Source organism: Vulpes vulpes, chromosome 2 (assembly GCF_048418805.1).
Source record: "Vulpes vulpes isolate BD-2025 chromosome 2, VulVul3, whole genome shotgun sequence".
Lineage (NCBI taxonomy): Eukaryota > Metazoa > Chordata > Mammalia > Carnivora > Canidae > Vulpes > Vulpes vulpes.
The window spans coordinates 44,905,641-44,930,379 of record NC_132781.1 but is presented as its reverse complement, the minus strand read 5'-3'; the positions used below and the strand labels follow the sequence as shown (position 1 = coordinate 44,930,379).

The 24,739-nt window shown below is 40.8% G+C and overlaps 1 protein-coding gene across 3 annotated transcripts in view; it reads right to left on the bottom strand.

The window, feature by feature from the left end:
• The window catches only part of VPS53 (VPS53 subunit of GARP complex), a 140,421-nt gene that overhangs the window by 67,068 nt on the left and 48,614 nt on the right, over nucleotides 1–24,739 (bottom strand). For all 3 annotated transcript variants that reach the window (XM_026016052.2, XM_072747920.1, XM_072747919.1), the window contains 4 exons: nucleotides 19,399–19,477; nucleotides 16,691–16,834; nucleotides 15,713–15,855; nucleotides 12,221–12,362 (listed from right to left, as the gene is read on the bottom strand). In XM_026016052.2, coding sequence (XP_025871837.1) covers nucleotides 12,221–12,362; nucleotides 15,713–15,855; nucleotides 16,691–16,834; nucleotides 19,399–19,477 — 508 coding nt within the window. The remainder of the gene's footprint in view (nucleotides 1–12,220; nucleotides 12,363–15,712; nucleotides 15,856–16,690; nucleotides 16,835–19,398; nucleotides 19,478–24,739) is intronic.

Sequence of the window (24,739 nt, the reverse complement as noted above, 5' to 3'; positions counted from 1 at the left end):
AGAGGGAGAAGCAGGCTCCCCGCTGACCAGGGAGCCCAATAAGGGGCTCAATCCCAGGACCCTGGGACCATGACCTGAGCCAAAGGCAGACGCTTAACCAACTGAGCCACCCAGCCACCCCTGAAAACATTTCTAAATTCTTCTTTATACAGGATGATCAGACAAGGCCTCCTCAAGGAGGTGATATCTGAGCAGAGACCAGAATGAGAAGGAGCTAGTCAGGCAAAGATCTGCAAAGAACATTCTCAGCAGCATGACCTGGTGCAAAGGCTGGAATGAATTTGGTGCTTCTGAGGGACAGACAGGAGGACAGGGGGATGAGGTAAAAGAGGCAGCAGGAGCCCAAGTGCATAGCTTTTGTGGGCCATGGTAAAGATGAGATTTTCTTCTCATAGCAACTGGGTAATCATCGGGGGGGGGAGGTTAAACAAGGAAGTGATATGATCTAATTTAGACTTTTACAGTATCATTCCACTGCTGTGAGGAAGATGAGCTGTAATGGAAGACCAGTCTAAGAGGCTGCTACTGTGTTCCAGGCAAAGACTAATACAGGACTGGATTAAGCTAGTGCTGTGTAGATGGAAACAGGTGGCCGGATTTGGGACATATTTAGGAAGTAAACCCAAGAGGACGGGCTGAGAAAATGAATGTGAGGGTGTAGGAAAAAAAGGAATCAAAATTCATTCCTTTTTTGGCCTGAGCAACTACATGGCTGGTGTCGTCATTAATGAGTGACAAACCTGGGTTTGAGTCTAGGCTCTATCACTTGGATATGCTGCTTAGCTTCTCTAAGCCTTGGCTGTTCCCTGCAATGTGAAGGGACATTAATGCCCACCATGTGGAACTGCCTGAGGATCAAATGAGACTATGTATGTAAAGCATGAGATATGTATATAAAGCAGCTCAAACAACATCTGGCATGCAGGGAAAGCTCAGTAAGTGGGAGTTCTCATTCATATTTAATGGGGCAGAACTGTGGCGGTGCCTTTCTCAATGGAGCAACTCTCAAATGGCAGAGAAGTAGGAACACAAGGCAAAAAAGTTCTGTAAAAAGAATTTGTTTTAGACACAAAATGCTGTCCCTACTACTGTGCCTCTTTGGGATTTCCCAAGGAAATGAAAACAATGGGTCCATCAAATTACAAAGGCGTAAACATGGGCTTCTTTTTTCCCTAGTCTCCAAGGAAGCTCTCAAAGTACAGCATGTACTGCTAACACTATGGGTAAATACTGTGTTAGAAACATTGAGGGGTGGGGACACCTGGGTAGCTCAGCAGTTGAGTGTCTGCCTTGGGCTTAGGTAGTGATCCTGGAATCCAGGATTGAGTCCCACATCAGACTCCCTGCATGGAGCCTGCTTCTGCCTCTGCCTATGTCTCTGCCTCTCTCTCTCTGTGTCTCTCATGAATAAATAAATAAAATCTTTAAAAAAAGAACAACCCCCCCCCCCCCCCCCCCAAACATCAAGGGGCAGGCACAGACTCCTGCTGTTTGGTAGGCTGTGTTTCTGCTCGGACTAATTTGCTGTGATGAAAGAATGTCTTTGCAAGGAGCAATCACCAGCACAACTCGGCCTTCTATGCAAGAGCCCCCTTATTGGAGCCAACCAGACCACACTTCTCATTTCTTCTCTGCAGCTGTCATAGACCATAAAGAATTACAAGTTTGGGTTTAGATCTTAAATAACTCAAATGACATATTCCATGAGCTCTGGGTTGCTAAACAAAACAAAAAAAAAAATGCCAAGAACTGAACGACTTTCCAATTTAAAAAGAATTCATAATTTGTGCTATGATGACAGTTGACTTCAAGTCCATAAGGGAAAGAAAAATTCTACATACAGCAAGTTAACTCCTACTAATTAAACACATGGGATTCCCACCACCTCCAAAAAAATAAGGTCCACGGGATGGACAAGCAGTCTAATTTACTGCTAGGGAGAGAAGCTGGCTTTGGTCAGTAGTGCATCTGCATCTGGGTCTGCCCGCACAAATCCTTTTCTGAGACCCTTGCTGGACACTTCAAATGATCAGAGAAGGAGCTCTGAAATTTAAGACTCATCTGTTTCCTTTTCCTGGAGGAGAAAGCTTTCAGTTAGTAGACGAAAATTCCACAACTTCTGCATTTCTCATTCCATAAATACTTTATTCCAGCTCAACTCCTGATTTGTCCTTAAAGAGATGGCCTGGAGGCTTCAGCTGGTATGACTAAACACAGGGCCCTGCACACCTGGTTTAATATTGCTGGGACCTATCTCAGTACCACCGTGCTCATATCTTATGTTGTGACCGTTATGTATAGCTTCTTTCTCCACTAAACAATAGGCACCCGTCTGATTCAATTTTTCATCTTTTGCCAAGGCTATACACAAATAGCTTTAAAAACGTTCATGAGGAGTGCCTGGGTGGCTCAGTCAGTTAAGCATCTGTCTTCTGCTCAGGTCATGAACCCAGAGTCCTGGGATTGAGCCCCATGTGGGGCTCCCTGCTCAATGGGGAGTCTGCTTCTCCCTCTTCCTGCTGCTCCCCCTGTTTGTGCCATCTTTATCAAATTAATAAATAAAATCTTTTTTAAAAGTCTGTGAATAAATCTTGATTGGATGAGAAACACTCAATAAAATCCTCTTCAGACACGGGCAAAAGTTTCTATTTTCTATAGACAAAACAAAAAAAACCTGTGTGTGTGCAACCTGTGTGTGCATGCGTGCATGTGCATAACTTATAGCACAGTCTCAAAAATATACCCCCAACTCTTAAACAGTAGACATCTCTGGGGAGAGGAATTTAGAGTAATTAAGAAGGAAGAGATTGTTCTTTTGAAATATTTTATTCTGGGATGCCTGGGTGGCTCAGCAGTTGAGTGTCTGCCTTAGGCTCAAGGCGTGATCCTGTGATCTGGATCTTGGACTCCAGGCAGGGAGCCAGCTTCTCCCTCTGCCTAGGTCTCTGCCTCTCTCTCTGTCTCTCATGAATAAGGAAATAAATCTTTAAAAAAAATTAAAAAATAAAAAAAATACTTTATTCTGTTAGAGCTTTAACAAGTATACATTTTTCTTTTTTTGGTAGACAAATTATCTGAAGAGTGAAGATATATATAACTAATCTATTTCCTAAAACCTGTAATATTTTAAAATTGTGACATATAATTAACATCAAATTCACCATGTTAGGTGATTTTCAGTATGTTCACGAGATGGTGCCACCATCATCACCACCGTTCGGTTCCAGAACACTTTTACCCCAAAGGAAGCCCCATATCCATTAGCTATTACTTCCAATCCTCCCCTTCCCCCAATCCCTGGTGACTCCTAATCCACTTACTGTCTCTATGAGTTTGCCTATTCTGGACATTTCATATAAAATGTGGCCTTTTGCATCTGGCTTCTTTCACTTTGTATTGTGTTTTAAAGGTTCAACCTGTAATATGTGTCAGTATTTCAGTCCCCCTTTTTTTTTTTGGCTGAATAATATTCCACTGTGTGGGTATACCACATTTTGCTTAACCATTTGTTCATTAAAAGATATTTGGGTTGTTTCTTCTTTTTAGCTACTGTGAATAGTGCTGCCATGAACATTCATGTACAAGTTTTTATATGAACATAAAAGAATTTTCAAATTTTTTTTGAATTTTCAATTTTCTTGAGTATATTCCTAGGAGGAAGCGTGTATTACTCTAAAAAAAAGTTTCAGATTGCTTTGCCTTTTTTTTTGTTTTAATCTGGCAGAGTTATCCCTTTACATTAAGCATCAGTGCATTAGCACCACAAATTACATGAAAACAAAGAGTAACTCTTCTGAACCTTTACAAACCATCACTAACATCAAGACTAGCGCTGGGAGATTAAGCAGAGGCATTAAGACACAAGAATACAGAAAACAGAGGCTATCTTTTTTTTTTTTTTTACTTTCCAGAGAGAGAGAGAGAGAGAGAGAGAGAGAGCTTGTGCACAGGCAGAGGAAGTGGGAGAGGGAGAGGCAGATTCTCTGCTGAGCAGGAAGCCCAATGCAGAGCTCAATCCCAGGACCCCAGGATCATGACCTGAGCCAAAGGCAGGCAAGTAACTGAGTGAGCCACCCAGGCACCCCAAAACAGAGGCTATCTTAAATTTGAAAAACTCCTCTCTTTTGGCCCTGTAATTCAACTTGTAGCATAAGAAACTTATCTCCAATTTGAACAAAAATTTGTTTGCTGTGGTCTTGTTTATAATAATGAAAAAATGGGGCAGCCCCGGTAGTCCAACGGTTTAGCACCGCCTTCAGCCCGGGGCGTGATCCTGGAGACCCGGGATCAAGTTCCGTGTCAGGCTCCCTGCATGGAGCCTACTTCTCCCTCTGCCCCCCTCTCTCTCTCTTTCTCTCTCTCTCTCTCTCTTTCATGAATAAATAAAATATTTTTTTTTAAAAAGAAAAAATGACAAGTACTTAAGGGTCCAACAAGAAAAGGATAGTTAGGGAAATTGTGGACCATCTCTACCATGAAATATAATTACTGAGAAACCACTTAAGATATGACATAGGGGGATCCCTGGGTGGTGCAGCGGTTTGGCGCCTGCCTTTGGCCCAGGGTGCGATTCTGGAGACCCGGGATCGAGTCCCACGTCGGGCTCCCGGTGCATGGAGCCTGCTTCTCCCTCTGCCTGTGTCTCTGCCTCTCTCTCTCTCTCTGTGTGACTATTGTAAAAAAAAAAAAAGGGATCCCCGGGTGGCGCAGCGGTTTGGCGCCTGCCTTTGGCCCAGGGCGCGATCCTGGAGACCTGGGATCGAATCCCACGTCAGGCTCCCGGTGCATGGAGCCTGCTTCTCCCTCTGCCTGTGTCTCTGCCTCTCTCTCTCTCTCTCTCTCTCTGTGACTATCATAAAAAAAAAAAAAAAAAAAAAAGATATGACATAGGAAGAAAAGCTATAAAACCATATTTACATATCATATATAAAAATAAGCTCGATATGAATCAAAGATCTAAATATAAGAGTCCAGGGATGCCTGGGTGGCTCAATGGTTGAGCGTCTGCCTTTGGCTTAGGGCATGATCCCGAGTCCAGGGATCAAGTCCTGCATTGGGCTCCCTGCGAGGAGCCTGCTTCTCCCTCTGTGTGTGTCTGTCTCTCTCATGGATAACTAAATAAAATTTTTAAAAATAATAATAAATAAATATAAGAGTCCCAAACTATAAAACTCTTAGCATAAAGCACAGGTTAAGTGCTTGTGACCTTGGGGATGACACCAAAACTCAAATAACAAAAGAAAAAAAAACAAGAAAGTAGGATTTCATCAAAACGGAAAACTTTTGTATATCAAAGGACACTATCAAAAAAGTGAAACGACAATCCACAGAATGGGAGAAAATATTTATAAATCATGTATCTGATAAATGACAGAATATATTTAGAAAACATTTTATTTATTTATTTATCTATCTATTTATTTATTTATTTTTAAGATTTTATTTATTTATTCATGAGAGACACACACACACACAGAGGCAGAGACACAGGCAGAGGGAGAAGCAGGCTCCAAGCAGGGAGCCTGACGTGGGACTCGATCCTGGGACTCCAGGATCACGCCCTGGGCTGAAGGCAGGCAGTAAACCACTGAGCCACCCAGGGATCCCCTAGAAAACATTTTTTAAAAACATTCCCACAGGAGCACTTGGGTGGCTCAATGAGCATCTGCTTTTGGTTCAGGGCGTAATCCCAGGATCCTGGGATTGAGTTCTGCATCAGGCTCCTCACAGGCAGCTGGCTTCTCCCTCTGTCTATGTCTCTGCCTCTCTCTGTATCTCCCATGAATAAATAAAATCTTTAAAAAAACAACAACCCCAAAACATTCCCATAACTCAAGAATAAAAGACAAACAACCCAAGGATGCCTGGGTGGCTTAGTCAGTTGAGTGTCTGACTCTTGATTTCTGTTCAGGTCACTATCTCAGGGTTGTGAGATGGAGGCCCGTGTTGGGCTCAGTGCTAGTGCAGTCTGCTTGAGATTCTCTCTCCCTCTGCTCCTCCTCACCTCCCACTCTCTCTCTCTCTCTCTAATAAATAAATAAATCTAAAAAAAAAAAAGGTGCAATTTCAACTTTATAAAAAGAACACACTACCATCTCTGATGGGAAAATGAATGATGTTTTCTCTTGTCTCCGTTCTTGGTATAATTTCTACCTTTTCTATCTTGACCATGTATTACTTTCTTCTCAGAAACAAATTAACAGAAGTTAATCTCTTCTTCAGATGTTATTTAAATGAAGGAATACATTCCTTTATCATCAAAGAAATTATTTATAAAGCATTTTGAAATCAAAGGAGAGCTATTTCCTTGCTCAGGACAGAAGTCATCATACTGTGGCAGAACTGCTGAAACCCTGTTCCTCCTCCACTTACATGGTCTCCCTGACTCAGGTGTTAAGTTGCTGTAAGACTGAAGTACAGGGCAAGCCACTCTTGTGGGCTTTCTTACATAGTGAGCTTTCTGCAAACATCTTATGCTCAAACTTCATGGTTAAAAATTATGTCTATAGCTTATACATTTATAATGTAATTTTAAAAATCAGGCAAATATAATATGTACTAAAAGCATCCCTATAAGCCAAAGGATGATTCTATTTAGAAAGGCAATTTATGCAATGGCCAAGAGGAGGGGAAATCCAGCTACATGAAATGGGAAAATTTTAAATTTTATTTAAGAAAACAAAAACAAAAACAAAAACAAAACCCAAAATCTCCCAAACTCAGTGAGTCTTTTACAAAAACTTAACCTAACTGGAACATTGCTCCAGTGGCTCAGTGGTTAAGTGCCTGCCTTTGGCCCAGAGCGTGATCCTGGAGTTCCGGGATCAGGTCTCACATCGGGCTCTCTGCATGGAGTCTGCTTCTCCCTCTGCCTATGTCTATGCTTCTCTCTCTCTCTCTCTCTGTGTCTCTCATGAATAAACAAAATCTTAAAAGAAAAACTTAACCCACTCTGCTTTCACAGAGGTTGAATATAATATTTACCTTGAATCTAATCATTGAGTCACTAAGAATGCCTGCAGGTATAGTTAATCACACCCACACATTTGCTTTTAATTTCAAGGCATTTTAATTTACAGAGTATTTTGAATCTCTCTTACGGGCCAGGAGTTTAGGCAATTAGCAAAAGGCAGCTCACTTCTTCCAGTAAATTACAGCACAGGACACTGTAAACATGTTAGGGCTAGTACCACAAAAACAAGACAAGCCCTATCCTTAAGGTTCTTTCAGTTTCCATTTCTTTCAGATGTCAAAATTGCATCTGTCAAAAAAGAGCCAATGATGATGCATCACACTGATCAGTTTGGAGGAACTGGACTGTGGCAGGCTCTTCCAGATGAGATCATCGCCTCTCCTGCTCACTCTACTTATTCATCAGTCAGCAAGAGGCTTAAAAGGATCTGAATAATACAGTGAGAAGGGATGAGTGGACCTGGGAGGGTCTATGGTCCACCTGACTGGCTGACTTATCTGTTCCGTAAGTTTGCAAGGAATTCACTAACCTTCTCTGAAATCTGGCATATGTTAAAGGGTATCAAGATAATATCTTGGTTCATTTTGTAGTTTATTCTGATGCCCTGAAATAAAATGGTAACCACAGAAGATTTTTCCCAAAAGCAAGACAGCACAGGGAGGAGGTAAGGAGACAAGGAGCAGCTTCTTCAGGTGGGGTGCTGAGCAGCTAGACTGGGGAGTCAGACCACTTGTAACCCCAGCACAGCCCAACACTTTTGGGAGCCAGTGGCCATGACTGATCCACCAGTGGCCCTGCTACTGAGGTCTACAGGCTGCAGGTGAAGGTGTGTCCCCACTTGGCCCACAGCAAGATGACAGAGCCAGGCTCAGAGAGACCACCACCCACAGTGAGAAGCATATCATTTACATATTCCCACAGTGGGGCTGCAGTGAGCTGATTGGCTAAGACCTGCCTGCCTTATTGAGGAGGCAACAGGAGTTCTGCTGCCTTTCTAGAAACTAATTTTTAAGGGATAATCATTAAGGGTTATGGACCAGCCACTGTCAGGACTTGGAATGCAGAATGGTTGCTGGGTCATGCTAGGACAAAGAGTGGTCCAGAGGAAGTCTGGTCTAAAGAATTTGAATGATTTGGAGAAGTCTGTGGAAAAGATAGTTGATTATTGGGAGGGGAGAATAAAGAGTGTATGTCTTAGCAGGATTTTCTGGGCAAGGATCTTTAACCTAAAATTCTCTGCAAACTTGATAGAAGCAACAACTGAACAATCGGAGAAATTTATAGGTCAATTATGCCAGAAAATTTCCAAAACAGAAGACAAAAAAGGGAAGAAATTGGTAATAAACCAAAACACAGACACAAAAACAAGAAAACAAAACTGCAAAAAAAACAAAAAAACAAAAAAACAAAAAAACTGCAAAGGTTCAAGTGTTCCCAGCTGACCATGACCAACCTTGCAGAGCACAGCACCTGTCAGGAGGTTGAAGGCTACAGTCTAGGAGCCTGGCCCTGGCAGAGTGAGCTCAAGTGAAGAGGCCACACTGCCCTGAGAAATAAGCACCTCCAAGCCCTCTCCTTCCTCATATAGAATGTGCTTACAGGGGGCCACCTGCCATTGTGACATTCCTATACCTATTTTCTATTAAAAAACAACGTCTTCAAACAGCTCCTGCCAGTTTTCCCATGGTACGTACCTGGTTATCCTGTTCAATAGGTTCACCCTGTCCAGAAGGGGCCTTCCTGGCCCACATTACACTACCTCTTTGGACCTGTGGTGTACTTCCTAGTACAAATGAGATGTGATATGTCCTGGGACAGCTCCAAGTTTATAGGCTATGCTGGTCATCAGATACAATGGGGCCATTTGTTCCCCTGTAATCCTATAGTTCTAAATGTAAAAGCAAAATCACCAGGAAGTAGGGCCCAGCCAGAGGAGAAGAATGGTCTGAAACAGGTGTTTGGCACTAATGTTATTCAAGCAGCCTTCACTGGGATCTATTTCCCACACAGTTAGCTGGAATACTGGCTCATGGAACCTGTCCTTATGCTCCCCTGACCCTGCTCAGATGGAAGCCCCAGGTGCATAGGGGGGCACTCCCACGTGAGGTCTATGTTCAATGCTTAAACCTCCTGTCCCCAAGCAGATCTCTTTGGGATGAACCCAGAGCTGCATGAGTCTCTCTGAAACCAGGCCAGAAACACAGCATGGGTAGGGCAGAGAGGAGGGCCAATGTGAGGCTATCAGGCACTGCTGAAGCCAACCAAATACTTCTCAAGAGAGAGATGCATTCTTCTTTCAATCGCATTTCTATCACCTATTATTTCCTTTTGTGATTTGCATCTTTTTTTTTTATGGGCATTTTCATTTGTTCCATGGCCAATTGTCCTTGTTAGTAAAAAGAAACCGATTTTGAACATGAGGTAACAAGCAGAGCAGTATACATATGTATTTTTATTTTTTAAGTAGGAAAGAGTGTTCTGTGGTTCCTAGTATTTTATTTCAATACGGTCATGTCTGGCCTGAAGCAGGCAGGGCCTTACGGATTTGCCTTAAAACTCAGTGTTGCCGGCACCACTCTTCAGCCCAGTATCCTGACGGACCAGCTCATGATGCACCTACTCTGAGGCAGGTCTTTTTTTTTTTTTTTTTAAGATTTTATTTATTTATTCATAGAGATGCACAGAGAGAGAGAGAGAGAGAGAGAGGCAGAGACAGAGGGAGAAGCAGGCTCCATGCAGGGAGCCTGACGTGGAACTTGATCCTGGGTCTCCAGGATCACGCCCTGGACCAAAGGTGGTGCTAAACCACTAAGCCACCCAGGTTGCGCTCTGAGGCAGGTCTTACAAGGAGGCATAGAAGGGATTCCACTGAAGTCCCAGGATTTTAGGCCTAAACGGGTAGGGGCTAGAGAAGGTAATAAAGGTGAAGGGTGAACAAGGGAATGGGACTCCAAGCCCAATCTCTGCTCTTCCCTGCTTCAACCAGAGTAGCTGTTTTTCTGTATTTACGTATTAGCTGTGTGACTGCTAGTAAGTTTTAAATGAATATAGGACCTCCCTCCTATAGCTGATAAAACAAAGTGACTGACCGCAGGAAAAGGCACTTATAGCAGTGTAGAACACACAGTGGATGTTCAAAAAATGTCAGTCAATATTCTGTGTGGATTCCACATTAGAATTTGTTAAATAGTTTGGAAGTCACTGTTTTGGCTCATCTCCCTCATTAAAAAAAACAAAAACAAAACTGAAAAATAACTTCATTAAAGCATGTAAATACAAAAAAGTATTTTTAAAAAACTACTCAAATGCATTTGTGTAAGAAAAATTCAAACATAATACCAGAATAAAATGAAAAAATAATTCTTTGCTTCTCCACATAGTCTCACTCCAACTTCCTTCCCCAGAACATCCATTATTGTCATTTCTAGACCTTTTTCTGAGATATTTATACACATAAACATGCTCTTTGTTTCTTAAGTGTGGAATTACACCATATATACTGGGCTGTAGCTTACATTTTCCACTTGACAATGTATCTGAGATGTTTCTTTTCTATGATAGTACATCTAGATTGATCTCCCATTTTACCACTATTCCATAGTAAGGGTATACCATATTTTATTTAACTATTCTCCAGTGATGAACAGTATAGAAATCTCCAAATTTATTTATTTATTTATTTTTAATTAATTAATTATTTATTTATTTTTTATTTCTTTTATGGCTGTAGCTCACCCCTTTCTTGGTACATCCTCCTCTACAGGTATGAATTTTTTTGTAGACCCTATAACTAGTTGTGAAATTTAAATTTTTGATACATGACAACTGGCTCTCCAAAACGGCTATACTGATTTGTATACTAGCACTAAAGTCCTGTATTGTTAGTCTTGTAATTTTTTTGCCAACCTGATGTAAGAAAATTAGTATCCTGTTCTATTTTTTTTTTCATGTTTATTGGCCAACTATTTCTTCAGTGAATTTCCTGCTCTGTACCCATTTTTCTAGTTGGTTACTTGCCTTTTTCTTATTGATTTAAAAAAAAATTATTTTGGATATTAATAATTTGTCTTATAGCTTAAGCTGTTTTTCCCCCCCAGCTTATTGTGTATCGTTAATTACATTATTGTCTCTTTCATTCTTTTTATATGTTGTGAAATCTTTCAGTACTTTTCTTTATGGCTTCTGGGTTTGATGTCTTGTTTATTTCCCTACTACTCTGTTATTTAAGGATAGTTTCTTCTTTTCATGTAACAGAGGAGGCAGTTCTGAATTCTAGCAGGATCTAGATGATCACAAGTGTCTCTTGATTTGTTGGTCCAAGGATTTTCCTACCAAATCACATCACTTTTCTGTTGTTACCAGTTTTAAAGGCATTTAAGAGGTCTGACTCTCTCAACTTTGATTTCTTCCTCCTTCCCTCCTCTTCCTCCTCATTCCTGCTGGCCTACACAGACAGGTCTGTGTATTTTTTTTTGCATGACTAGGGAACAGAGATGAATCAACCACGATTTCTGCAATCAAAGAGCCCAAGGTATGTGTGTGCGCACGTGTGTAATAATACAAACAGAAATTACCATAAAAGTTTGATTCCTCATGGATAGGAAATCTGAAGAAAGCATATGGATATATTAGCAAGGAGGCTGGGTTTCCAAAGAGAAGTTTTTAGAGAGATGCTTTGAACCTAGTCTTTGCTTATGTAGACATTAAGTAATCTTAACCAACAACACATACTCCATCTTTCCAATGGAGGTGCATAGTTCTCAGACTTATGTACCTTGTGTTTTAATCTTTTAGTGTTTCTCTGACATGCGGATTTGTATATTTGGCTGTGAGGTCTACAGAGACACAATGACCTGGTTTGCTCACCAGAGACATTAAGAAAACAATCTCTAAAGTAAAATATACCCTAACTATGATAAAACTCAATAGTCACAAAGTAATATAGTATTTGTAATTCAATAAGTGAAGCCTCTGTAACTCACAAAATTACCAGTCTGTAAAATGGAGCCACTATTTAGATAAAATGATGACAAAATATTCTAAAAATGTGAAATACTGCATAATAGAAAACACGAAATCTACAGAGTACTCTGCATTGCCATTCACATAATTTAGTGAAATCCTTGGAATGAAAGATTGAGCACTCAAGCCACCAGATGGAATCACCGAACTTGGAAAGACTGAAGTGAAGCCCAACCACCCAAAACCCCTGATTTTGTGTTTCAGCCCCACTCAGGAAGGTCCTACCAGAGTTCCATCTGTTAGGGTGCACCCGGAGAAGCGTTTTGCAAGAAATCCCTCAAAGTTAGTTGTTCTCTGAATAGCAAAAAGAAGCAGTTTCACTTCAATTTCCTTAGCTCTGGTACGCATAATCTTGGCAAGTTCTGTCCTTCAAAATAAAGAAATAAGAATGTTGTAAAAAACAAAACAAAAACAAAAACAAAAACCTGTTCAAGATAGGTTAAATAGTTTATAGCTTACACCCCCCCAAGAAAGAAAAAGTATGTGGTCATTTCAAACCCTGAGGTCTGTTACCAACTAAGTTTAATGTTTGGAGAACAGAAATACATAATCTAAATAAGAATTTGAAGGTAAAATTAACCACTAGTCAAAAAAATCAAGGATTAAGGAGATCAAATTGTTTACATGGTTACTACTATTTTTAGATCTTTCAAACTTTCCATAATTTGTTTCCATATAAAGCACTTACTCAGTATTTTATAAAAATGCATATATTTTTACTGAATTATAAAGCTCTCTCTTCCAAAGAGGTCAATAACCATCTCTTCAACCAGAGAGCAGGAACCCCAGAAACAGACTAAAATCCCCATGGAAAAGTGGCATGTACATGCTCAGGTGGTTCCTGCCTGTGAAGCTTATGTACCACTTCAATGTTCTGCTTCAGAATGGGCACTGTAAGGAAACAGTGACCTGAGAGCTCTTAGTAAGTACTGAGCTATGATTATCTTCCCATACAAATAAATGGCAAAATCAAAGAGCCTCTGCGATTATTTGAAAATTATGTATCTGTAGGATTTTAGCCAAAATTCCAAAAATATGGCAGCAATAGCAGCAACACAATCAGCACAATGATAGCAGATTTGTGGCATTAGTATACTTCTAGTCTCCTACAGACTGCATTTTTCACAGAATTAGTTTGCAAGTCACTGAACTATATAGGCCGAAGAAAATTAGTTATCAATTTCTCAAGGAATTTGCTTTCTTTGCTAATCAGGACTTAGAAAGTGACAATCACAATTGTCCTCGAATCAACATTAAACCGATGGTAGCAAATGTGCTTCTGAAACAACAGCCACAGAGAATGTACAACATCAGGACTGAACGAGCCTAATGTAAACTGTGGACTCTGAGTGATAATGGTCTGTGAGTGCAGGCTCGTCCATTGTGACAAATGTACATTTTGGTGGGGGATGCTGATAATTGGGGGGCTATGCACGTGTGGGGACAGGAGTATATGGGAAACCTTTGTATCTCCCTTTCAATTTTGCTATAATCCTAAAATTACTTTAAAAAATAAAGTCTACTAAAAAAAAAAAATAGGGACGCTTGGGTGGCTCAGGAGTTGAGCATCTGCCTTTGGCTCAGGGCATGATCCCAAGATCCAGGATTCAGTCCCACATCAGGCTCTTTGCAAGGAGCCTGCTTCTCCCTCTGCCTGTGTCTCTGCCTCTCTCTCTCTCTCTCTGTCTCTCATGAATAAATAATCTTAAAAAAAATAAAGTCAATAGCCAATATCCCTTAAGAAATCTTGGCAAGTTCTGTCCTTCAAAATAAATATGTGTTTAAAGCGTACAACTTGATTGTATTCTCCATGATTTTAAGAAAGATGCCTACCATCAATTATTCTAAAGTGGCTGAGTTATGCTTTAGACATGGGACTTTTTTAAAAAATTAGGCTGGAGTTAATATAATTGTGCACTGTTAGAAGGGCATAGATAAGGGGTGCCTAGGTGGCTCAGGTCGTGACCTCTAAGTCCTGGGATAGAGCCCTACATCAGCCTCCCCACTCAGCAGGGAGTCTGCTTCTCCCTCTCCCTCTGCCCCTCCCCCTGCTTATGCTCTGTTTCTCCAACTGCTAAATAAAAAAAAAATCTTTTTTTTTTAAAGATTTTATTTATTTATTCATCAGAGACACACACACACACAGAGAGAGAGAGAGAGAGAGAGAGAGAGAGAGAGATGCGCAGAGACATAGGCAGAGGGAGAAGCAGGCTCCATGCAAGGAGCCTGATGTGGGACTCAATCCCAGGTCTCCAGGATCACGTCCTGGACCGAAGGCGGCGCTAAACCGCTGAGCCACCAGGGCTGCCCAAATAAAAACAATCTTAAAAAAAAAAAAATGGAGGGATCCCTGGGTGGCGCAGCGGTTTGGCACCTGCCTTTGGCCCAGGGCGCGATCCTGGAGACCCGGGATCGAATCCCACGTCGGGCTCCGGGTGCATGGAGCCTGCTTCTCCCTCTGCCTGTGTCTCTGCCTCTCTCTCTATCTCTCTGTGACTATCATAAATAAATAAAAATTTAAAAAAAAATTTAAAAAAAATGGGGGATGTCTAGGTGGCTCAGCAGTTGAGTGTCTGCCTTCAGCCTACGGCATGATCCTGGACCCAGGATTGAGTTCCACATCAGGCTCCCTGCATGGAGCCTGCTTCTGTCTCTGCCTGTGTCTCTGCCTCTCTCTCTTTGCCTCTCATGAATAAATAAATAAAATCTTAAAAAAAAAAGAAGGGCATAGATAACTCTGTTATCTATGGGCATAGATAAACCCTGTTACCACCACTGCTGCGGTATAGCTGCAAGTAAAGAATAAAAAGTTTTGACTCTAGCTTTAGCTTTGTCATGGACACACTGATCTAACCTTAGATTTTAATTCTTCAATACAAATGAACTATCTGGCCCTGGGCTGCATTCATGAAACTGCAGACAGGAGGAATGACAGAAAGTCTTTAGAATGCTCAGAACACTCAGATGCTGATATTATGAACTATCCAAAGACTATAAAAACACTGCATTAGGGGCAGGAAATTTGTTTAGCAAATATTTCCTGTCACTGATATAGATACTACCCTGTCCCTTTAGAACTATGTAGCAAGTCAGAAAAGCAAAATGATGATGGATATATACACCGTACACTGATGCATGTGATGGAGATACAGGAGAAAATGCGGGGTGACGAATAAGATAGGGGAATCTGGTGGATGAACCTTGACTAGGTTAAGTCAAGAAGGCAGGCTGTCTGAGGCAAGAGTCAGGCCAAAGGAAAGCCCCAGAGCAAAGACAGGAGCAGATGCATTACTCTTAAGGGGGGGGGGGGGGCATGCTTTGACTATAGGCTACTAGCCCAGGGCTCTTATGTACGCTTTTTTACTTTTTTCCCTAGAAGTTTCTATTCTTCCTCCACACACATGCCCTCTCCTCTAGGTTTGGAAGTCTGAAGCTGGAGAAGTTGGAATACAGCTGCAACTGGAGTTTAGGGTTTGGTTTTGGGTTTATAAAACCTGACTTTTGACAGGAGAAGGGGCTTCTAAAGGGAGAGAAGAATCTAGCGCAGATGAAGAACTTCTCATTAAAAAGGGGACTTTCAAACAACAACAACAAAAGGTAGAAATGGTATCCAATCCACAAGACAACATAGAATTCCTAAAGACTGGGGGATTGATTTCAATCAACCAATTTTAATTGATCTCAATTAACAATAGAACCAGTAGAGTTGGGATCTACCTTGTGACATGGCAAAATTCTACTGCAATCCTCTCGGTCATGTACCACTCACGTGGAAACATACGGCCGTATTTCTCCTCATAGTCCACAAGCTGGCGTTTTATCCAGGCATAGCGTCTGTCGATTTTGTCCAGCCAGGCAACCTTAGGAAGGTAAGGAACAAAATCCACCCGGTGCTTAGAAGTAGTGTTGACATAATAAAAAACACAGAACTAAGAAAAACAGAACAAATCTCTATTTCTCACAGTTTTTTGTTTTGTTTTGAGATTTTTTAATTCATTTATTCATGAGACACACAGAGAGAGGCAGAGACATGGGGAGAGGGGGAGAAGCAGGCTCCCTGCCGGGAGCTTGATGTGAGACTCAATTCCAGGACTCTGGGGTCACATCCTGAGCCAAAGGCAGATGCTCAACCACTGAGCCACCCAGGTACCCTATTTCTCCCAGTTTTATTTTATGTTATTTTATTTATTTTTTAGACACGGAGAGAGAGAATCCCAAGCAGGCTCCATGTTTGGCATGGAACACAATTTGGGGCTTGATCTCACAACCCTGAGATCATGACCTGAGCCGAAATCGAGTTGGATGCTCAACTGACTCCTGAGCCACCAAGGAGCCCCTATTTCTCACAGTTTTAAAGAATCTAGGCTACTTTTTCACTTAATCCAGAGGTTATTAACTTGGGTCTATGTTAAACTATAAGGGTCTGTAAATATCCTAAAACTGTATGCAAAGTTTTATGCATAGGTACATTTTTCTGGGGAGAGTATGTGTAGCTCCCATTAATTTCTCTAAAAGGTCAGTGACCTCAAAATGGTTAAGAACCACCAACCTGTACAGTCAGCCCCTACCAGGATTCACAGTTCAACCACCAACATTTTAAGGCAGTAGTAATATTAAAATATAAATCAGATTTGAGGGTACTTAATTGTCAATAAAATTCAAATGTAATATCAATTTGGTGTGGTTATTACTTACATCTTGGTTTTCTTGAAAAAGTACTAGATATTCTGACAGATGCTGTTTGATAAATTTTTTGATGATTTCCTGTTTGATTCTAGGATCCAAAATATTAGCAACCAGACATGCATCTCGTAGCACATTGCTGGGTCCTCCTGGCCTCTGGTAAAACAAACAACACACACCAGTTCAAGAGCCAGATGCAACCTTTAAATCTCATGGCTTCTGACAGCTACTACTTCTTGTTCCTCTCTTGAAGACATTATTACTTCCACTCCCCTGACACTTATTCTTTTGCTGTGGCTGGATATTTTACTTATTAGTCGATGAAAGAATTATTAAGCTAGTCCGTAGTAGCCAATATAAAAGCTACTTTGTGAGTCAGCAAGGAGACATCTTGGAAACAGGGCCAGCAATGGTCATAGGAAATTTTGCTCTCTGAATACAAAACTGAAATCACCTTGGTGAAGAGCCATAAAATTCAGAATGACACTGGTCTCACCCCACATGTGCCATTTTCCCGATTCCAACCTCAGGTTCCTGTTCTTAGTGACAAACAATGCAGTGGCATTTAAAATCTAAAATCAAGTTCTAAACTACCAGACTTGTTTTGCTGACAGTCAACTACCCACAAAGGTAGCCAAAGGTAAAATATGATATTGGCCCCTTGATCTGAAAGGCAATAGAAGGTTATTGAGGGCCATACTGATACATCATGCTGGAAAGGCCTTTGTTGTTTGGAAAGGCCTGAAGCCAATTCAATTTCACTGAACTTTTCTTTGTAGTAACTTACTGAATGAACATGAACATGGTTGGATGAGTGGACTATAGCAAAAAGAACACCTGGAATCTACTCTTGGTTGGGCTAAACAGCTGTGTAGCTTTGGTACAGTTATTAAAACTTATCTGAAAAATAAATGAAAAAAAAAAAAGGACTTCAATTAGGTGATGATTAATGTTCTTCCAAATCTCTATGATTCTTCTGGGTAAACTCTGTCCAATAATGTATCTGTCTCAACTGAAGTTCAAGAGTTTTTAAATTTACCAAGTTGCCTGAGAGCTAAATTGTTAAGATGCTGACTTGCTCTGTGCTGAGTGGTTGTTATGTCATCTGCTGAGTGCTCTGACTGCCCACCTCTTGTTTCTGGATGAAAGTGTTTGAACTGATAGAGAAGACACAGAAGCCGAAACCGATGGGCTCATGGATTCAGATATTTTCATTTAAAAAGGACTTAGGTTACCTTGCACAATTTTAATGTCTTGATTTCTATTTGTGAAAGAGGAATAGCAATATAAGGCCTTTAAGAAAAGTCAATAGTCATTGAAAGGGAAAGTAGAAAACTTAAAAAAAAAATTAGGTTACCCAGCTACAGAAAAAGGAAGCAAGTTGTTAAAAAATTTTTTTTTAAATTTCATCTGCCTGGTGGGATCTGAGAAAAAGACATAAAGTAGATCAAGATTAGTTTCTTCTGAACAATAAAGCTGGGGCTTCATTCATATCTTTCTGAACCTTTTTGCAACTGGGCTAGAATATATAGTAAAGCAGACCTTGGACTAAGTGCTTATAGTTTGGTCTGGTGCTTATAGTTTGTGAATATCTTGCAATTCCTTTTTACAAAATGGCCTTCCAACATCCATTCTCCACAGTTATATCAAATGAATAAAGAATATAAAGTCCTGAAAGGAACATATTTTACAAATGAAATATCTGATTACTAGAAGGCAACCATTATAGATACAGACATTAAAATCAAGAGCAGGTTTCCTACAGGAAGTAATCTACAAAGTTGGGGCAGCTACCCCCACCTACTTCCTAAGTTTCTTTTATGGAGCACAAAGAAAAATGATTAAGATATTTCCAGTTATTGAATTATAGAGCAGATCCAGGAAACGTTCCTTGGCTCAGTAAATGAACATCTATCCCCATCTCTACCCACCAAATGCAGTGAGGAATGCTGCTTGCCTGTGTGTACTTTGGTTTGTTTCTGTGTTGAATAATTTGTTCTCTAGAAATGCTCAAATAATAGAGGAAAAAAACTTCTGAAGATTCTTCTCTCCCTGACACATGCAACGCATTAAAATTACATCTGCTACAATTTGAAAGATAGAGCTAAAAGCAGTTACCCAAGAACAATGACAGCCAACTGAAGCAAAGCTTGTTATGGGAAAAGGGTAACCATAGCTCACAAGCGAAATACCATGGCCTTCACAGACACAACACAAACAGCTATGCTACCAGCAAGAGCTAAAGGGATTACTCCTAAAGAACAGGATTCTGATCATTAAAAGTGAGTCTCTTAACTGTGTCACTTTGAGAGTTACATAAGCCTGTGGATGCTCCTCCCAGCATCTTTTCACCAAAATGAAACCAGTAAGTTATGTAATGATCCTAAAAAACACTGTGGTTTGAAAGAAAAAAAAATTTTTTTTTTAACACAGCCATGAGAAAAAAGGAATTTGCCAGGCAGATGAGATATTAGGTTTGACACACATTAAATTAAACCAAAATAAATCCTCATCCTTTGATGTTTGGAAGAACACAGATGAAGAATCAATGTTGCTTTGGGATATTTAAAATCAAGGATGGTCTTATTACCCTGAACCTCTAGCAAATAGACTTACAGCTGCCAGCAGACACTTTTGGAAGGATAAAGGAAGAATAACAGTAGCGGGTGTGAATTAGGCAAGAATGGTGATAATGTCTAAGATTGGCGGGAAAACAATACCTTGGTGCCTTGGGAAGGAAACGCTTCTTCAAAATCAGCCAGGATTTGCTGTCCTAATTCAGTCTGGGCAGCCTTCACTCTGTAGGGAAAAGAGAACATGTCACTGCCTGGTGTAATTTTCATATATCCATAAAGAACTATGCAAAGATTGATCAGGCTCAGAACTGTTAAAAGTCTTTAGAGATCATCCAGGGAACAGGGAGGTGGTAGCTAGATAGGAGAGGTCGCATACTAGTTAGTAGCAGGTTTATGACCAGAACCCAGGCATCTGATTTATTCTCATGATGGATTTTCTATATCCCAAAGTTCTTCTACGCCACTCTGCTATGAGGGAGTATATGTTAATCTTTACAAGGTATTATCAGAGGGTAGTTATGCTGTGGGAAAATGCTACATAAAAACACCCAATCCAATAGAAATCTATGTGGGGTTACTGCTATAGCTGCACCCCTGCTCCTTGGAGTCCAGAATGCAGGAGGGCTCCATAATGCCTCAGAGATGTTTCTTTTTCACCCCGCAAGCCAACTTCAGGATCCTAAGTTTTAACAAATGAACAAAAGGAGGGTTGCCTGGGTGGCTCCACTGGGTAAGCCTCTGACTCCGTTTTGGTTCAGGTCTATACTCAGTGGGGAGTCTGCTTTAGATTCTCTCTCTCTCTCCCTCCTGCTCTTGTATGCTCTCTCTCCCTCAAATAAATAAACACAATCATTAAAAAAAAATTGGGGATCCCTGGGTGGCGCAGCGGTTTGGCGCCTGCCTTTGGCCCAGGGCGCAATCCTGGAGTCCCGGGATCAAGTCCCACGTCAGGCTCCCGGTGCATGGAGCCTGCTTCTCCCTCTGCCTGTGTCTCTGCCTCTCTCTCTCTCTCTCTCTCTCTCTCTCTCTGTGTGTGTGACTATCATAAATAAATAAATAAAAATTATAAAAAAAAAATTGAACAAAAAGAATGTTTTCTAAAGTAAAAAGAAAAAGCTCCAAAAGATAAAATGAGCTGTAGTGTGGGAGTGAAGGCCATTGAATGAAGATGAAATTCATGCCCACTGACAACCAAAACAAGCTAGCTTGAAAGGGGAAGTCAACCTGAACTCAACCCAGTGATCTGTGTGTCTACCAGGAGCTCAAGAAATCATTGTCACGCTGAAATAAGAGGAGAAGCAGTTGGGATAAGAAAGGAACTGTGCGCGTCAGCACCACCTGCAGTGACCATGTCCTTCTTCAGTCTCCAGGAGCTAGATGCCTTGCGCCAGTCATTCATTCCCACAGAGCTGACTGCCCTGAGCCTGAGGCAAACATTTTACCTTTGCTAAAAGCACCATAAAACAATGTTCTTCCTTTTTTGGTCTCCACCCTGTTACTTTGGAATTAACTGTAAAGTTTCTAGAAATAGCAAGCAGCTCAAAACCACAATTTCTTTGGCTATTTAGCAGTGCTTGGCAACCTACTGAGAATTTTTTTTTTTTAATGAGGGGATAGGGAGGACCCCAATCTGGCTTTTTCTGTGGCACAGTTGTAATTATGTTTTACTCCAAATACTTTCCAGGATTTTTCCACTATCTTCAAAACTTTTAAAACCACTCTTACAGGTGGCTTTGCACCTCTTGAGTCACTCAGTGACAGAGGTAATGCTATTATTGGAGTAGCCCCCAAATCACAAGTAGGGCCATCCATCTAGAGTTGCCAAATGGACAATAGGAAGTATGCTTTGAGAATGAGCTCTGACAGGAGTGAAGAGAACTTGCTTTTGCAAAACTGTACCTCAGAGGTCTTGTGACTCCACATAATGGGCCTGGCAGACAGCCTCCCCTTGTGCCAGGTCACAAGACAGAGCTTCCAGAGGCGCTCTGGAGGTTTATGTCCCTCTGTCCTACTTGCTTCTTGGCAACACAAAGAGAGCACCAGTTCCTTCCTAAGCCACAAGGACAATTCCTGCAGGGGAAGTTCTTACACTCATCGGGGACATTTCCAGTCATATTCTCAAGGCTCCTGAGCATCTCAGCGATATGAAGGTTCCATCTCTGCCTCTCACCTTTCCCCCTTCAGCGTTTAACTCCATATTCTTGCTGAGGTGCTTGAAAAGACAACCAGAGCCTATGGCAAGGTTTGGTATTTCCAGAGTGCAGAAGACAGGAGAAGTACCAGAGTATGATTTGCAGATCCCCTTGCCATCTTCTCTAATCCATTTTCAAAGTCATGTCTTGAGACAGTCTAGACTTGGCTGTGCCACCAGTGAGCCATTTCTCTTAGGATAAGTCATTTCCCTTATATGTGTCACAACTAAGATTTGTGAAGGAAAAGGTGGGGGATGCAGGCCTGGACTTTCACTGTCTTCTCCAAGACTGACCATTCCCCAACACCCACCTTTACAGCACTAACTGGCAACAGCAGACACCTTCACAGGTGACTGCAAGTTGGATGTATAATTAATGTTGGAGCACAAGAATAGGCTTCAGAACATAAATATTTCCATGGGACATACACGTTTCCAAGTATAGTTTTCAAAGTGTCAATCAGTGTACTCAGATGAAAGAGTGACCATTTCCCTTACCGACATTAACAACAATACCTATAAACCCAAACCATAATTCCATGCATTTTCAGGGTGAGATGTGAATAGTAGTCTTTACAATCAGTTGCCTAAGCAGGATCTGAGAAAGAAATCAACACTAAAAAAACACACCTTTGGCTAAACTCCTTCCTCTTTGAAAACCAAAAAGTTTCTATTGTAAAGAGATGGAGCAACTGAGACTCCATTAGCAGAAGAGAGTTGAGCTACCATGATTTTTAAGAATAATTAGGAAATTTATCTACAACTAATAGAGAAGAGAGTGAATAAAAATTCATCCTGGTATTCAAATAAGCTCAGTCCACTTGGGTGTGACAACTCAGTGTTGATCGCACTTAGGAAACAAAGGCGTCACTGTGCTGCTCAGAAAGGGAAGGTCAATCAACTGACTTCTAGCACTCTCCATGCCATTTGACAAAGGTGATCTTTCCTAAAATTGTGTTATCAGTTTACATAACAGGTAGCAGCAGCAGAAAATAGTAAATTATGAAAATTATTTAGACATTTGTGGATAAGGTAATCCTGATGCTTCTGCTACCTTATGAATGACTGCCCTGAGGGAAACACCCTCAGCACTTCACAGTAAGTTGACCTCCCAAACACAGTCTGTACTGGACAGAATGGTTAACTAGTCAGATTGGTCAGACGCTCTATTTCCAAACAGGCCCTATAAAGAATCCAAACCCCGAATCTTAAGTGTGATTCCATGGGACAATGAAGTACAACCCTTATGCTTTTGAAACTGAAGTTCTTTCAGAAAGAACTTGTCAAAGTCCCACAGCTATTCAGGTCTTTTCATTCTCTGATTTCTTTCACTGCTACACAATGTGATAGTACCCACCCTCCCAATCTGCCAAATATCTCTCACGTCTAAGAGGTTAACTATAGCCCTGAAAAATACTTTTTAGTTCGAGAGCTTTACGAGTTTCAAAAGAATGCAAGAATCTTCCACTCTTTCTCAAGAAATATTGACTGATTACTAGAAATATTTGCTTTTATGGATATTCTTAAGCCAGGAGGCTCTGAATGTAAAGATGATATTAATGAAAAAAAATATTTCCTTCAATGCTACATTAACATTTAAGCATTTTCCAGAAGGGTAGTTGGAAGAAATAGTCATATTCAAATCAAGGTCCATGAACTTCATATTTCAAATGTACAGGCAATGGTTTCAGAGCACAAACTTTCATGTGATTTCTACGATTTATAGACAGCAAGCTATTAAATTGGAGAAACTAAAGCAATACACAGAGTACAGCTCTGCTGCCCTCTCCCCTGCCCCTTAACAAACAGCTACTTCTATCATTTCCAGATGGTTCTACCATCACTATGCAAACATAAGGGAGGAGAATTCACCAGAAAAGATGCTGAAAATAAGAAATCTGGACTTTCCTCCAACTTTTAGTACCTCTTGAAAAACAACTGTAATCAAGCACTGAAAACCAGAGAGCTCTTCCCTCATTTTGTTTTTTGTGTTACTTAATAGCACATATTTATATTTACTCTTTTTAACCCATACAAAATTTTTGCAAATAGAAGTTGTGAAACGAAAGTTAAGTCCTCCCATTTGCAGCAATCCTACATGGTAATGAATGTTCACATACACTGCTAGCATGTTAGATTTTTTCTCTTTTTAAGGAGAATGTTTTATAGCAGTGATCACAAAGTTCCTTCAAATTATAAAACCACTTCTTTGAAAAATGTTAAAAAGCAGAGTCCTAAAAGACTGTATCCTCTTGTTTGTCCCTACATTACTTTTTTAGGAACAGAATTCAGTTCTGCCATATTCCTGCCATCAACAATGTCCATCCAACACAACCAATTAGTAACCAGCTCCTCCGCAAATCTCCTTGACCTCATGGTCACTGTCCTGGTAAGGTTCTTATCTTTTCTAGTCTAGAACATAGTCTCAATCTTCAGTCTTCTGTACCTACAATACATAAGACTTTTACAAAACACAAATGAGATCATGTCCCTCCCTGCTTAGGATCTTTCACTGTCCATGAAACAAAGAACAGATTCTTAGGCAAGCCATATAAAATCTGATCCTACCTACCTATGCAGACTTTCACACTTCATTGTCTCCCAAAGTTCCATGATGTCCTCTTTCTCCTTTTTTTCCTCCTCTTCTTGTCTTGCTGGTAAGATCCTAGCTATTCTTTTAAGATCAGATGAAAACTGAATTCTACTGTGACCCCTGACCTCAGCCCCTGAAGGCTGAGTCTTTCAATTTCTCTTACTGCTTGTACAGCATCTACCAGTTTTGTTGTATCTATGCTATACTAAAATTTTCTACTAGGGTCTCCTCCACACAACACCAGTGAACCTCCCTGAGGGCAGGGAGTATACATTTTCTACTTTGTGCCTTTGGTACCTCAGCATGGGCCCCAGGACATACAAAGTCCTTAGTATATATCTATTAGGTAAATGAAGGAAAGAATCAGTTAATGGGGAAAAAAAGATCAACTCTGGATTATCACAAGAGTAAGGGGAAGTGATAGTGCCTTCCCTTCTCCTCCATCCCCTGGGAACAAGTCTGCCCTCTCTAGCCAAGCTTCCTTCTTTTTGGCAGCTTAAAAGGCCCTGTTTGTCTGCTCCCTGGGCTACTCCATGCCCCCAGTGTGATATGGCAATCGGTCAGCTCTAAGTGTGAGGAGTTAGGAAGAATGGTGGACAGGGTGGTGATTTCCCTAGGATTCCGCCAAACTCTGTTCTTACACTCCCTACTGGCTCTCTGGCACTTCCACTATAAGATGGCACACTGAGCACATGTTGTCA